Consider the following 14,352-nt stretch of genomic DNA (forward strand, 5'->3'; position numbering starts at 1 on the left):
GCTCTTATGATGTAATTTCGTTTTCATGACCCAGGAGCGCAAGGGGTGTAGCAACAAAGCAGTTTTAGTCTTTTAGATGATTGATCAGCACATGTTCTCCATATAGTGCAGAACACATGGGGCAGCTCTATCCCAAATTCTTTATTGATATAATATCAAATAACAAATAACACATCTAGTGTTTACACATAAAAAAATAAAATGTTATTATTATTTTTAATTAGTATAGTAATATCGCTTGTACTAAAAAATTTATAAATTTAAGTTGTGTTTAAGGGTAATAAGTTTGAGATAAAATTTAGGGTAAATTACATAATACCCCCTCATGTTTGAGATCTATTACAACCACATACAACATCTTTAAAACATTTCACTTTCATACCTCAACTACTATTTTATTTCAATATAGTACCTCCGTTAGATATATAGATAACAACTTCTAATTTTGTCAAAGTAGAAGGTAGAAGATAAATCACAGGAGGAAAATGTTATTCATTTAATTCTCACAAAAATAGTTGGATTATAAAGGCTAACTTTCCTTCGGAATTACTACATGTTTTACCTTCAACTTGGACAAAAGATCATTTCCTCATTTCTCTTCTCTTTACCAAATCTCTCTCCCACCATTTTGCATGCAACTTCGATGGCATTGCGCCTCCTACCCAGATCCGTGTCATATGCCCCTCTCAAGGTCTCTTGCTTGATTTGAGGCTGGATTCGGGGTTGTTGGTGGGTTGGACCCACCTGCTCTATTGGATTTCGTGGTGGAGATACTATCCCACTACTCGCAAGGACAAAGACAGAAATTTAACTAAAAGGGGACACCTTAAAAAATTTGAGCTTATTTTTTGGACAAATAAAGCTAGTTCTTTTACAAATACTAAAAAAATTAATTACAAAATGCCTAATTTTATTACTCTATTGTCTAATTTTGTCTTTAATTGTTGACAATCTAATGCTCATTTGTACTAATTAACCAAATATATGCAACTCAACAAGGTTTAGACATTAGTGCGTGAGAAAAATATACAAGACGGAGGGGTATTTAAAAACTAAAAGAGGATTTTCACTATTTTAATATGATTAATTGAAGGGAATTTTTATTTGAACACATACAACCTCTTTCTACACCCAACTTACTTTTTACACCCATATTACTTTTAATTAAGATACCAATATCTCTTTAAACTCAAATTTATTACCTAAACTATCCTCACAAACCCAATTCAATTTGTAAATTTAGCTATACACCCATTTATCTACAATGCAAAATCTCTGCCTTCAATTTTGCAGAACCTATCAATGTAGCACTGCCTCATGCCCAATATCTGCATCTACAGGCAAGGCAACCCCAAATTATTTTAGAAATCAAACCCACAACAAAACTTCAAAAGGTCCTCCTTTAAAATTTTAAATTCTTACAACTTAATGTCATTTTGAGAGCTGGAAGATCTACGGTTCTATGGGCTTAAAATTTCTTTGAATTTTTAGCTCTTTAAAAATAGAGATTTCTGCTTCTTTTTTTTTTCTTTCTTTTTAATTTTTTCTTTCTTTCTATCAATTGCTTCAATGAATTTTTATTCGATCTTTTTCCTAAAGTTTCAAATTTCCAAATGGATTTTTGAAAACCCAACCCAGCAGAGACCAGTGATGTAGAAAGATTTCCTAATTTGATCTTTTTCTTAAAGCTTTGTTTTTAGGGAACTTTAACGAAAAGCACCCGGTACTGTTCACTTTAACGAAAAATCACATTTTTACACTAAAAAGTCAATCTTGGTACTATTCACTTTACCCTTTATTTTGTCCTTATCATTAAAACTCAAAGTTTTCAAGCCCTTTTCATTAGTTTTCCATTGTTTTTATTATAAGAGCTATTAGGGGTTTTGTGGGAATGAATGTAGGATAAACAATGAGTGATGACAAGGTTTAATTATAGGGTGTGGGTTTATTCATAAATTTTAGGTTTAAATAAATTTTCCCTTAAATCTGCAAAGCAAAAAAAATGGGAATGATTAATTGAATAATTTGTAATTTAAAAAACAAGGGATGAGAGGGGGGCATGTGCCCCCACTGGGCCTTACCTCCCTTCGTCCATGACTACTCGTCTGTTGCTGCCACCTTGTGAGGTCTGACGACGGCGTTGCCTTAGCTGAGCAAATCTGGCGGCTGAACAACTGTACAAATTGCAAAACTTACAATAAATCATCAAGTTTCACATATATTTAGATGCAAACACAAGAAAAAGATAGAAAACTTGATATATGGACTATCTCAACTACAACCACACAACTAGCATGAAACAAAACAATGAAAGCAGAAGTAAAGGCAATCTTTGAAAAATTGACTGAAAATAATATAAAGCCCACTGAATAAAAGCAGAATAATTTTGTAGAAAATGACATCACAATTTTCTTGATAACTTTAATATTTTTAGTCGTGCTAAAAACTTAGTGGGCTAGTTTCATTAAAAAAAAATCATTCTTCTTACATTTTTTTTTGTCTATTATATTAGATTCTACACTAAAATTTATACATATTGTTACAAACCCTCCCTGAACTACAGCCCACCGCAACCCATGAGGCAATCATATTTGACGTTTGCTCCACCACACGTGCCTTTCAAACATGGAGACCCTACCGCCTCCCTTGATGGTAGATATTGTGGATCCAACTAGAGTGGCAACATTGCAGATTGATTTGGCCAGAATGTCATCCATTGGAATGAGCCGATCAGTGGTTCCCTTCTCAGATAGTGTTGTTTTGTCGTCTCGCCTAGCGAATGTTATGGTCACGCTTCGACAATGGCTAGATGTGGTCTTCGTCTGAGAATTATATGGTCTCATTTTTCAATGATAATTTTACGTGTTCTTTTTAAAATTACCATGCATGTATTAGTTACTCTATCCATGCCAATCTTCTCTAATATAATTAATGCTTTAACCCTTTCAATGTGACATTAAGATAGGACAGAGAACAATGAAAAATCAAACTCCCAAGTCAATTTTCAATTAGATGGGTCAAAATCAAATGAACCAATAGAAATATATCCAGGCCTAATGATCCCTCCCTGGAGCCGCGTCATTCCCAGCTAGCCAACAAATAGACAGACAATTTTTAAAACTTAATACATTGCTCTTAGCAAGAAACTGAACACCCAGAACCAACAAATTCAAATGAAGAGGGAAATTGATGTTTCTGTTCTATTACTTCTTTTGGGCCAATTTATGTTTTTAGTGTATTTATTTATACATACAAACATAGAAAATTACCATCGCCCAAATCGATATCATTTCTATTTCTGTACAATTGATATTTTTATAAAGGTACTTAGTGGGTCTTTTTCATTGTTAATATATATATATATATATATATATATATATAAGTATATAAACATATACATATTGAATAAGTTCATTGTTCATATTTATTTGTAGTGAATCGATCCAAAGCAAATTTCTTCTGGTATGATTATTTTCTAGCATATTTAATTATATAAAAAAAATATCTCATAAGTAATAATTTTATTGTGTTGTTGCTTAATCTTCAACAACAACAACAACAACTATCAAGCCTTATTCCACTAAATGGGATCGGATATATAAATTCTAGAACGCTACTGCGCTGGGTTTTGCTCAAGTCTTTTGTCAGCTCCAAGTACTCCATATCTTTTCATAAATTTTCTTTCCAAGTCTTCATTGGTCTTCACTTACCCATTTTGCCCTGAGCCACAGTCTCATAGTTGTATCTTCTAACCAGAGCATTTGTAAGTCTTTGGTTTACGTGTTCAAACCACCTTAATCGATTTTTTCTCATTTTATCTTCAATTACGGCTACTCGTACTTTATCTTGAATATCCTCTCGTTCTTAAATAACCTTCCTGCTACATTTGCACAAAAGCTTGATCTATACAGCAGCTTCCCCTTATTCTAAATAACCTGACCAGGCAACATACATACGTGCTAGCTGTTTTCAATTTCTTGTTGCAAAATATCAAGCCCTTAGAATATGCTACACTGATAGTATCGCTCGATGACGCAAGTTGTTATTATAAAAATGAAGAAAAATCCACAAATTATTTGTTCTATAATCGGAACATAATACAAGGATGCAACATATAGAAACGTAGAGGGCTTTATTGCGTGTCAATGCACCTCCATTTTTACATGCATCTGCTTGTTTTTTCTCATTGTGTTCATGAAAGCCGGCAAAAGAATGATTTAAAGAAAAATGCATGGGGGGAGGCAGCTGGTCTGGTCTGCATGCTACAAAGTTCCACAATCCTCGTTGAATTGTTCATAAATCGGCTTACAATTTTCCCTCACACATGCTTATTAAATTGTTCGTAATTGAGTACGTAAATACGTGTAAGGGAAACGGAAATTCGAATCGGTGAATCGAAGACGATGAGAGTTGGAATGTACAATCGATGACAATGAAACTTAGAAAAAATCAGCACTCTAGGAATCATCAAAACCTAAGTACTGAAAAGGGCAGTAAGAAACAACCCTGTTTTCCGCAATAAAGAAACCTTAGTTTACCCAAAAACATTGGAGAGGTGTAAAGCCGATTGGAGCACTTCCTCACCAACATGGAATCTAGATTGATGTATTTGAAATGACTCACAAAACAACTTGTTAAAGGATGTCTCGCATCGGAAACGTGAGGAACATCCCTCTTATATTGAATGGTTCTACTAATTGCATCGAAGCTTTTTGTATAAAACCTGGCCCGCACCTACTGAATTATATAGGTGGTCAAGTTAAGGTCATTATTGATGTGCTTAGTAGTGGATCGTTGGATCGTCTCTTTAACTTTAAGATAGCTTATCTGTTGAGGGGTAAGAAAGATTAAAAGAGGTTCAATGGGCAGGAGGCCCTATAGATTAAGACAATGCAGAAAATGACATAAACCCTAATAGGTGATTTGATTATAGATAAATTACCTCCTAGGAGATGACAAATGTAAAATCCAAGATTATTCTAATGTGACATAGGCAAGCCTTGTCCTTGGAGAGGTCTATGCCGTAATGTTTATTGGTGACGTTTCTCATGATGTTTTGTGCAGGTACACACCATATGTCCAAACTCTTCCCTTCTTTCGAGTTTTGTAATAATCTCCCTTGTTATCTCCAAATAACAAGGAAAGCTGGCTATTTAAGTCCTTGCTGCTTGGGATTAGGGTCTTTCAGAGCTTTGTTGAATATATTTTGAGAAAAAGAGGAGGGAGAAAAGAAGGTTACGTTCGAGAAATGGCACTGAGCCGAAACTTCCTGCCTGAGGAGTACATGATCAATCATGAAAGGACTAATAAAATGAGTGTCCTTGATCTCATTACTCACTCAGCTGCCTCAGCCATGCCTTGCTATCCTTATCCACACACGCCCTTGCTGGAGGAGGGCGGTACAGCTTCTACCCCCCCTTACTCGGATGAAAGCGGAAACCATAAGAGGCTGAAAAGGACTACAAGTATCTCCGACTCTATGTCAAGTCATAACAGTCTTTATAGTGGTGGAGGAAGCGGAGATAGTTGCATTACTGACATCAGCCTCAGTCGCCGAAGCAGCACGAATAGCTTGAATACCTTGCCAAGGCTTCATTTCCGGGACCATATTTGGACCTACACACAAAGGTACCTTGCAGCTGAAGCTGTTGAGGAGGCAGCGACATCGATGTCCAATGCCGAGGGAAATGAAGAGGAGGAGGACGAAACCACTTATGGGATGAGGCTTGTTCAGCTCCTAATTGCTTGTGCTGAAGCTGTTGCTTGTCGCGACAAGTCACATGCCTCCGCGTTACTATCTGAGCTTCGGGCCAATGCCTTGGTCTTTGGCTCTTCATTCCAGCGTGTGGCATCATGTTTTGTCCAAGGCCTTGCCAACCGCCTAGCTCTGGTTCAACCGCTCGGGGCAGTAGGGTTCATTGGGTCCGCGATGAGCACAAAAGACTTTGCCTTGGACAAGAAGGAAGAGGCATTGCGCCTTGTTTATGAGATATGCCCCCACATTCAGTTTGGTCACTTTGTGGCCAATTCATCAATATTGGAAGCCTTTGAGGGAGAGAGTTTTGTTCATGTAGTAGACCTTGGGATGACCCTTGGTCTACCACATGGAGACCAGTGGCGAGGCTTGATCGAGAACCTTGCCACACGCACAGGCCAGCCGCCTACACGCCTTAGAATAACCGGTGTTGGCCTTTACGGTGACAGATTGCAAATCATTGGAGAAGAGCTCGAGGCCTATGCCGACAGCTTGGGAATAAACCTGGAGTTTTCTGTGGTGGTAAGCAACTTGGAAAACCTGCGTCCGAAGGATATTAAAATGTATGATGGTGAAGTCCTTGTTGTCAATAGCATTCTTCAGTTGCATTGTGTGGTGAAAGAAAGCAGAGGAGCTCTCAATTCTGTCCTGCAGATGGTCCATGAGCTTTCGCCGAAAATCTTGGTTCTTGTGGAGCAAGACTCAAGCCACAATGGACCTTTTTTTTTGGGGAGGTTTATGGAGGCACTGCATTATTACTCTGCAATCTTTGACTCCCTAGATGCCATGCTGCCAAAATATGACACGAGGCGCGCGAAGATGGAGCAGTTCTACTTTGGTGAGGAGATTAAGAACATAATCAGCTGCGAGGGGCCGGCAAGGGTGGAGAGGCACGAGAGGGTTGATCAGTGGCGCCGGAGGATGAGCCGGGCAGGGTTTCAGGCTGCGCCGATTAAGATGATGGCGCAGGCAAAGCAGTGGCTTGGGAAGATCAAGGTCTGTGAGGGTTACACTATTTTGGAAGAGAAGGGTTGCCTGGTTCTTGGTTGGAAATCTAAGCCCATTGTTGCTGCCTCCTGCTGGAAATGCTAATCAAACATTTTCGGGTCCGAAATCCCAGCTCAAAATTCAGTTAAAAAACCAGAAAAAAAAAATAAAAAAATCCCAACTCACATTTCACACCAATTCCAATAAAACAATTCCAGGGATCTTGGAAAGCAGATTTGGGTGACTACTTTGTCTTCTGTGTCATTGGCTGCAAAACTGTGTTGGAACAGTTAGAAAATAAGTGGGTTTGGCTTTGAACTTGAGCTGTTTTGGGTGATTAAATAGATGGAATAAAGAGGAAATGGACACCTTGGTGTGCATATTTTAGGCTGAAATTAACATTATTCAATTGTACCTAATAACAATTTCTTTCATTCTTTTTAATTAATGATCAAAGGTGACAATCTTAGTGATGGAAATTATGAAAGTTCCACACTGTCTCTCACAAAAAAGATTCTAAAGCCAATCTCAACTTTCCAATGTAAAGAGCTAAGATTTTGTAGAACAATTTGCTTGATTATTAATTATGTATTGTCAAAAATATTTAAGGAGCAAGTATTATGTTGAAGAACATACAATTTGCTAGTGCTCTTCATAACTGTCTTCCTCATTTTGCGGAACTTTTTTTTTTAATACATCGATATTTTTACACTAAGGGGAGGGGGTGGGCAGCCTAATTTGGTATCAAATTCTCCATCCACGAGATTCGAACATAAAACATCTCACTTCTAAGTGAAGAGGAACGGAAATATGCACAAATAGAATTAGTTACAAATAGAAACATCGTAAATACAACAATGTTTGTTAAAACTTCAGTTGAATATACAAGTTAGAGTACTGTTTGGAATACCAAATTGTACTCACAATGACATAGCAGTGTTTGATTAATTCCAATATGTTTCCAGGTTAAAAACCTTATGTATTACTAACAAGTAAACTATTAACACATAAATTCATAGATTATTTGGTGAACAAATTTGGTGACTGTAGCATTATTGATACAACATATTATTTAACTAAAAATGAAAATTCAAAGGTGTATGAGTTTCACAAAGGCTTGGCATTATTTGAAAGTAGGGGTGGGTTCAGTTTTATCTAGTTTAGTTTTTTGTTTAAATCGAAAACTAAATCAAAATTACTATTTGGTTCTATTTGGTTCAGTTTTCTATTCGGTTTGATTTTTATTCAATTTTTTCGGTTCAATTTGGTTTTGGCTTTGTTTTTTCTTCCTTTTAAAACACTAAGGTGCGTACAGAGGAGAGGCCGTGAGGGAGGGTGAGGACTGAGGAGGAGCACAAAGTGAGAGAGTGCATGATGCATGAAAAAACCGAGGGTCTCCAAGAGGCAAGAGACAGGGATAGAACTTGGGGATCGCTCAATCAGGGGCAACGAAGTTTTCTCGACGTTACTAATTGTGAATTCACTCGACACGATCAAGCCTAACACTTGATTTAGGAAGGAGAAACAACTAACTTCGATTGCACTAAGCAAATATATTTTAATTCATTCAAGTCTCCCAAATGCTTGTATTACATCATAATTTAAAGAGAGTAAAGATAAGGAAATCATAGATGTTACTACTTCCAAAAAGACTCTCATGATAACCTAAATGGACTTAACAAATTCCTATGTAATTCAATGCACACAACCATTATTATTCCAATTCCAATGCATATGAGCAATTTCTCCCAAGTTGTATGCTTGCTCCCGCAGCAGTGCAAACGATTGAAAGTGGAGGAGGTGTCGCGGAGGAGAGGGAGGCATGGGAGGAAAACTTCGAACCGCATTGTTTATTCATAGGATAAAGTAAAACGATAACGTTTAGATGTGTGTAGGTAAAACAATTTCGTTTTAAGGATTGTTTGGTTCAGTTTCCGAACCATTGAAACCGAAACAACAGATTTCAATTCCATTGGGGTATTCTAATTCAGTTTGGCTTTTTTCGATTTTTTAACTTTGATTCAGTGTTCGGTTTGGATTTTTAAGTTTCGAAAACCCACCCCTATTTGAAAGGCATATCCACAAGAGAAATTCCTTGGAGTAAATATAGTTTTTCCTTTTGTTAAGACTAGGGATGGGCAAATACCCATTGGTTATGGGTAACCGTGGTTATCTGCCCATTTAAATTTGACAGTTACGGTTATGGGTAACCGTTTAGATAAATAAACGGTTATAGGTTTAACCGTTTACCCGTAAAATTTAAATAGGCGGTTATGGGTATTACCTGCGGTTATAAACGGATACCCATTTAACCATTTATTTTAATATATGTAAAACTAAAAAAATAAAAAATAACTTCTAACTAAGTTTAGTATCCCGAGACATATTTGGTTATAAGGGGCCATATAATATATATATATATATATATATATATATATATATATATGTCTTACTTGAGAGAAAAATATAGTTGATAGAACAGTCCAATGTTTAATATATGTGATTGAATGTGCTAAAGCATTAGAGGGTTCAACAATTTTGTTTTGGAGTCTTTGGAGCTATGGCCAACTCAAGATAATGATTATCTTGAGCTTTTAGAAACATGTTAGTACATTTATATATATATATATATATATATATATATATATATATTTAATTGGCCTCGATTTTTCAATAAATATTTAACCCAAAAATTAGAAATCAATTAAATGGCTTGGATCAATGAACATATGTTTCTAAATAAAAATCCAAATATTTATCACATTAGCTTATTAGCAGACTGATGCATACTTACATACATACATACATACATATATGTATGTAAACACGAATATTAATTAATATATATGTGTATGTAAACATGAATATTAATTAACCTGCAACCATGCATGATCCTTGTAATAGATTGAGTGTCAAATAATTGGGAGACATCGCATATATTCATAAATAATATTGTCGTTAATACAAAAATTCATGTTAAATGTATTTATAACGGTATTTAATTGTTAGAAAAAAGAAAATTATGACAAATTTCTTTTTAACTTTTAAGTTGTTAAAAAAATAGGTAGACGGGTGAAAAAAGAAGAATGAGTAAACGGGTTAAAAATGAGTAAACATGTACGCGGTTATGGTTAAATGAGTATGCGGTTATGGGTAAATGAGTATGGTTAACCGTTTATAAACGGTTATGGGTATGAGTATACCCGTTTATATAAATACCCAACGAGTAAATGATTATGAGGGTAAAAGCTTAAACGATTATGGGTAAATAACCGCGGTTACCCACCCGCCCGCCATAACCGTTGCCCATCCCTAGTTAAGACCATCTCCAACCATTGTGTTAAAACCTGAAATTTTTAACCAAAAAAATTTAAGTTTTAACCTAGAAACAAGTTTTCTCTTCTGAGTTAAATTTTTAGTTTGAGATCATTAAAAATGAATTTAGGATTTTTAAAGTAATTTAAAAAAAAATTATGTAAACTATTGTAATTTAATTTTATGAACATTTTAACATAAAAATATTTAGATTTCGAGAAATATTAAAAAAAATCACTAAACCGACACCATGAAACTCATGGAACACTATGAAAAAATATAAAACGCATAGACAATAATTTTTTTAATTACTTTAGCAATTGGATTTAAATTTAAACCGTTAGATTTTTTTTTTTACCGTTAAATTTGATCATATTAGATTTTAGCTGTTGAATTCAATGAATTTATAAATATAAAACTAAAAAAATACACACAAAAGGTGGGCCAGCCCCACTAACCTAGGGGAATCATGGTCTAAATTTACCTTAGAAATGAGTTATGCTTAAAACTAATAATTACTCCAAGAGTTGGTGGAGTAAGTTGGGATAGATTTAGAATCTAAAATTTGAGTTTTCCTCCGAATGTTAGAGTAGGTCTAACTATTAACAAAAATAAATAGAGAAAGAAATTTAAAAAGTAAATTCCTCGTGCAAAAAAAATGCACTGTATAAACACGTGCAGAGAGAGAGGGGGAGGGAAAGGGAAAGAGAGAAGCAAAGAGACAGAATGGAAACCGTGGCAGTGTTTGGCGGAGCAAGTCCAAGCTTTTCCTCATCCCTACAACGCAGAAGAACCTGCAGCGGCTTATCCTCCGCCCACCGCAACTCTAACCTACGCACCCGCCACCACCAACTATCCGCATTCCCTTCGAACCTCCATCTTTTCTCATATTTCGCAGCTCGTCCCCATGCCAAAACCCTCGCCAAACCTCGCATCTTTCTTCCCCACTTGGTTGCTTCACTGGTTTGCCTCCTACCCTCTTCATATTTTCCAAAATTGTTGAAAACCCATTGTTTGATTTTCCATTTAGTAAAAACCCAATTGGAATATTTGGGATTTTAATGGCGGCTTTGTGTTTTTTCAGGAACAAGTTGATGAGACGTACATAATGGTGAAGCCTGATGGAGTTCAGCGTGGCCTTGTAAGCTAATTGAATTCTCTAATTTTGTATTTTTTGTTTGTTCAATTTTAAGGGTGATTGGTAGCTGGAAAACTTGGCGCAGTTATGAAATTCTGAAATTTTCGAAATTTTGGTTGTCTTCTGAAATTTTCGCTTCTGGGGTTTTGAAAAAACAAAAGCTTGAACTTTAATTTATTCCCATTAATTGACTGGGGAGGAGGAAGATCTCTCGGGTTTTCGATTTTAGCTTGGTGTTCTTAGTGTTATCCATAAATGTGATATGGGGTGAATTATTTTAGGTTGGAGAGATAATCTCAAGGTTTGAAAAGAAGGGATTTAAGCTTACTGGTTTGAAGCTCTTCCAGTGCCCCCAAGACTTGGCAGAGGTTCGTCTCTTTTCTTTTTTGCCTTATAAAAAACCCGAAATAAGCTTTCAAAAGTACATTGTGATATTCTAGTAGTTCTGTGTGGTGACTTTTTAATGCACCTACTTGATGAATTAAGCAAGAGGGGAATTTCATAATAAGCAGCTTGGAACCGAAAAAGCTTTGAGTTGTTTAGCTCAAGGCATAGAGGGTCATGAGATTCAATCTCTTATTCAGTATGATTTATGCATTCTTTGCAATCAATCTTCAGATACACGCAATTGTATTTCGTTTACAATGTTCAAGAGCATTATGTACTCATGGAAAAGTTAGTATAATTCGATTGTGTACCCTTATGTGCGTGAGTTTTGTTGTTTCAGGAACATTATAAGGATCTCAAGGGAAAATCATTCTTCCCTAAATTGATCGAGTACATTGTATCTGGCCCGGTTGTGTGCATGGTATGAACAAGTAATCCTAATTCTCCTCTATTCTGTCTGTGTCCCATGGATATCAATGAATCCGAGCTGTATTTTGGCCGTATTCTCGTACTACAATACTGACCATGCTGTTGTGCTAGCAAGGCATGGGAGGGTGTTGGCGTTGTGGCAGCAGCACGTAAGTTGATTGGGGCTACAAATCCTCTACAAGCTGAACCTGGAACTATAAGAGGGGATCTTGCTGTTCAAACAGGAAGGTTGAGCTCTTTAACGTTTTGGTAGTTGAGTAGTGATGTGTGCATTAAACCGCATCAGGTTACAAGTAATTCTTTATTTTCACCTGATGGCGTGTGGATTCTAACTGGGCGAGATCTTGTATGAAAATCTTGGCAGGAACGTGGTTCATGGGAGCGACAGCCCTGAAAACGGCAAGCGCGAAATAGGTAGGCTTGCTCTTCTTGCATCATTTACTCTTGTGATGGATATTTCTCGTCTTGAACCCCTCCCACTTTTCTTCCTCGTTCGCTATTTGAACTATGCAGCTCTCTGGTTCAAAGAAGGTGAATTATGTCAATGGACACCAGCTCAAGCACCATGGTTGAGGGAGTGATTTTCACCGAAATGATCAGTTCTGGCAACGGACACAATTTTGAAAGAGTTTGCTGAGCCGCTATGTCTCTGTGTCGGTTATGTATGTGATCTTAGACGATTCAATAACCCGTCATAAATTATCATGTGAAATCTGTGACTTTGAAGCTTGAAGAATTTTTTCGTATTCCTTGGGCGGTGTTGTACCTTAACATTCTTTCAAACTAGATGATGAACTACAATATGATTCCGCATACATAAACATTATTCATCCCTCAATTGGGTATATGAAGTTACAACAATAAATCGGCTTCCAGGATCATACTCTCCATTCTTCAACAAACAATATAGATAAAGACCACAACAGATCGCCGGTGCAAAATGAAGCAAGACATGAAATCCATCTAGACGTGTCGATATCGTAAAAACCAACTCAGAGCATACATATTTGACTAGCAGGTAAAGAGTTCACGCATTCCTGTTCCGATTGTTCTGTGCTGTTAAAAGATTGGCATCCGCCAGAACTCGGAGAAATACCTGCATTCTCTGTCATCATCGCATCCCCAGAGAACGAGCAGCTAGCCTCTTGAGCTCTCTTAAATTTCGAAAAGAGGTAGAGAACTGAAATGTTGGTGCCTTGTTGCTGTTTCGAGGTTCCTGCAGAATGACAATCACTGAAACTCATCGAACTTCTTGGTGAGGAACAATCCGTGTCTAGTGTCATAAACTCCTCCTGTGGATAGTTGGCGGCTTCAATACAACCCGGTGAAGTGCCAGCGGAAGAAGCACAATTTGCCTCTATCTTCATTGGCTCAGAATCGGGAGAGCGTGAAGTAGAACCGGTAGTATCTGTCTCCCCTACCTCATCAGAGCATGGACCTAAATTGCGTTTAGAACCTAATTTGAGCTTCATGAGTGTAGCCTCTGCATCAAAGAAAAGGGAAATTAATGACAACAATCGTGTTCGTGGCCTAGCAGATAGTTACCCAAGTGAAATTTTGTTCCAAACAATACACTAAGCATTCTTTCTTGCCCGAAAATGAGTGAACTTTACGGGACAAACTCCGAACCATTGATGAACTTGCTCCCCCGAAAAGAAAATAAATCGAATTGAGTAGGGAAAATAACGAGGTGGGAGAACATACAATACTGTATATCTGCCAAAGTTAAGGGGTTGCAACACGAAAAAGGATGTCAGTGAAGCAAGCGCGACGGAAAAAATTGTCGCCAAAACATTCGAAATCTGGAGTTGCTTAGCGAATAAGTTCAACAAAAAAAAAAAAAGAGTAATAAGAGGATAAACAGCGTGTGTTACCGTAGATAGAGAGAGAATCGTCTTTGAAAATCTTGGAAGGCGGTCTCTCCAAGCTTTCCGCCGGACAAGAAGACGCTCTTATCTTCCCAAACATCTCTCTCTCTCTCTCTCTCTCTCTCTCTCTCTCTCAGATCTGAATCGGGGTCTTTCACTTTGAGGAGAGACAAAAAAGGGCAGGGCGCGGCAAAAACTGAGAGCGATGGCGGGAAGCGTGCTTTGAACTCTTTCATTTTGTGGCGGGCCGAATAGTGGCCTGCATTGACTGGGCCAGACCTTTGCATTTTTTTTTATATTTTAAAACAAGAACATTGAAAGGTGGGAATCCGACGTGACAAAAGATCTCTCGTTTAAAAGTAAACAATTTGCGAATTTGTTTTTGTTTTAGAAGAAGATAAATCAAAGTAGAACTGTTTTTTTTATAGTTTTATGATTTAGGTTAACTACGGTAGTGGTCCTTAAACTTATAC

The 14,352-nt window shown here is 36.9% G+C and overlaps 3 protein-coding genes across 3 annotated transcripts; 2 read left to right on the forward strand and 1 right to left on the reverse strand.

Annotated features, from left to right (window-relative positions):
- Positions 1–5,248: 5,248 nt before the first annotated feature.
- LOC126598530 (GRAS family protein RAD1-like) lies at positions 5,249–6,847 on the forward strand. The gene has a single exon (XM_050264897.1). It carries the CDS (start codon positions 5,249–5,251, stop codon positions 6,845–6,847), a length of 1,599 nt encoding a protein of 532 aa, XP_050120854.1.
- A 3,886-nt stretch (positions 6,848–10,733) lies between these two features.
- LOC126600922 (nucleoside diphosphate kinase 2, chloroplastic) lies at positions 10,734–12,876 on the forward strand. The gene is made up of 7 exons (XM_050267626.1): positions 10,734–11,020; positions 11,142–11,198; positions 11,477–11,563; positions 11,923–12,003; positions 12,127–12,239; positions 12,376–12,425; positions 12,525–12,876. Exons 1-7 carry the CDS (start codon positions 10,784–10,786, stop codon positions 12,590–12,592), a joined length of 693 nt encoding a protein of 230 aa, XP_050123583.1. The 5' UTR covers positions 10,734–10,783; the 3' UTR covers positions 12,593–12,876.
- Positions 12,732–14,192, reverse strand: LOC126600923 (uncharacterized). Its single transcript, XM_050267627.1, has 2 exons — positions 13,886–14,192; positions 12,732–13,494 (listed from the first exon to the last, which is right to left on the reverse strand). Exons 1-2 carry the CDS (start codon positions 13,977–13,979, stop codon positions 13,004–13,006), a joined length of 585 nt encoding a protein of 194 aa, XP_050123584.1. The 5' UTR covers positions 13,980–14,192; the 3' UTR covers positions 12,732–13,003.
- Between the last annotated feature and the right edge of the window lie 160 nt (positions 14,193–14,352).

The sequence above is a fragment of the Malus sylvestris genome, chromosome 14 (assembly GCF_916048215.2).
Source record: "Malus sylvestris chromosome 14, drMalSylv7.2, whole genome shotgun sequence".
NCBI classification, from domain to species: Eukaryota; Viridiplantae; Streptophyta; class Magnoliopsida; order Rosales; family Rosaceae; genus Malus; species Malus sylvestris.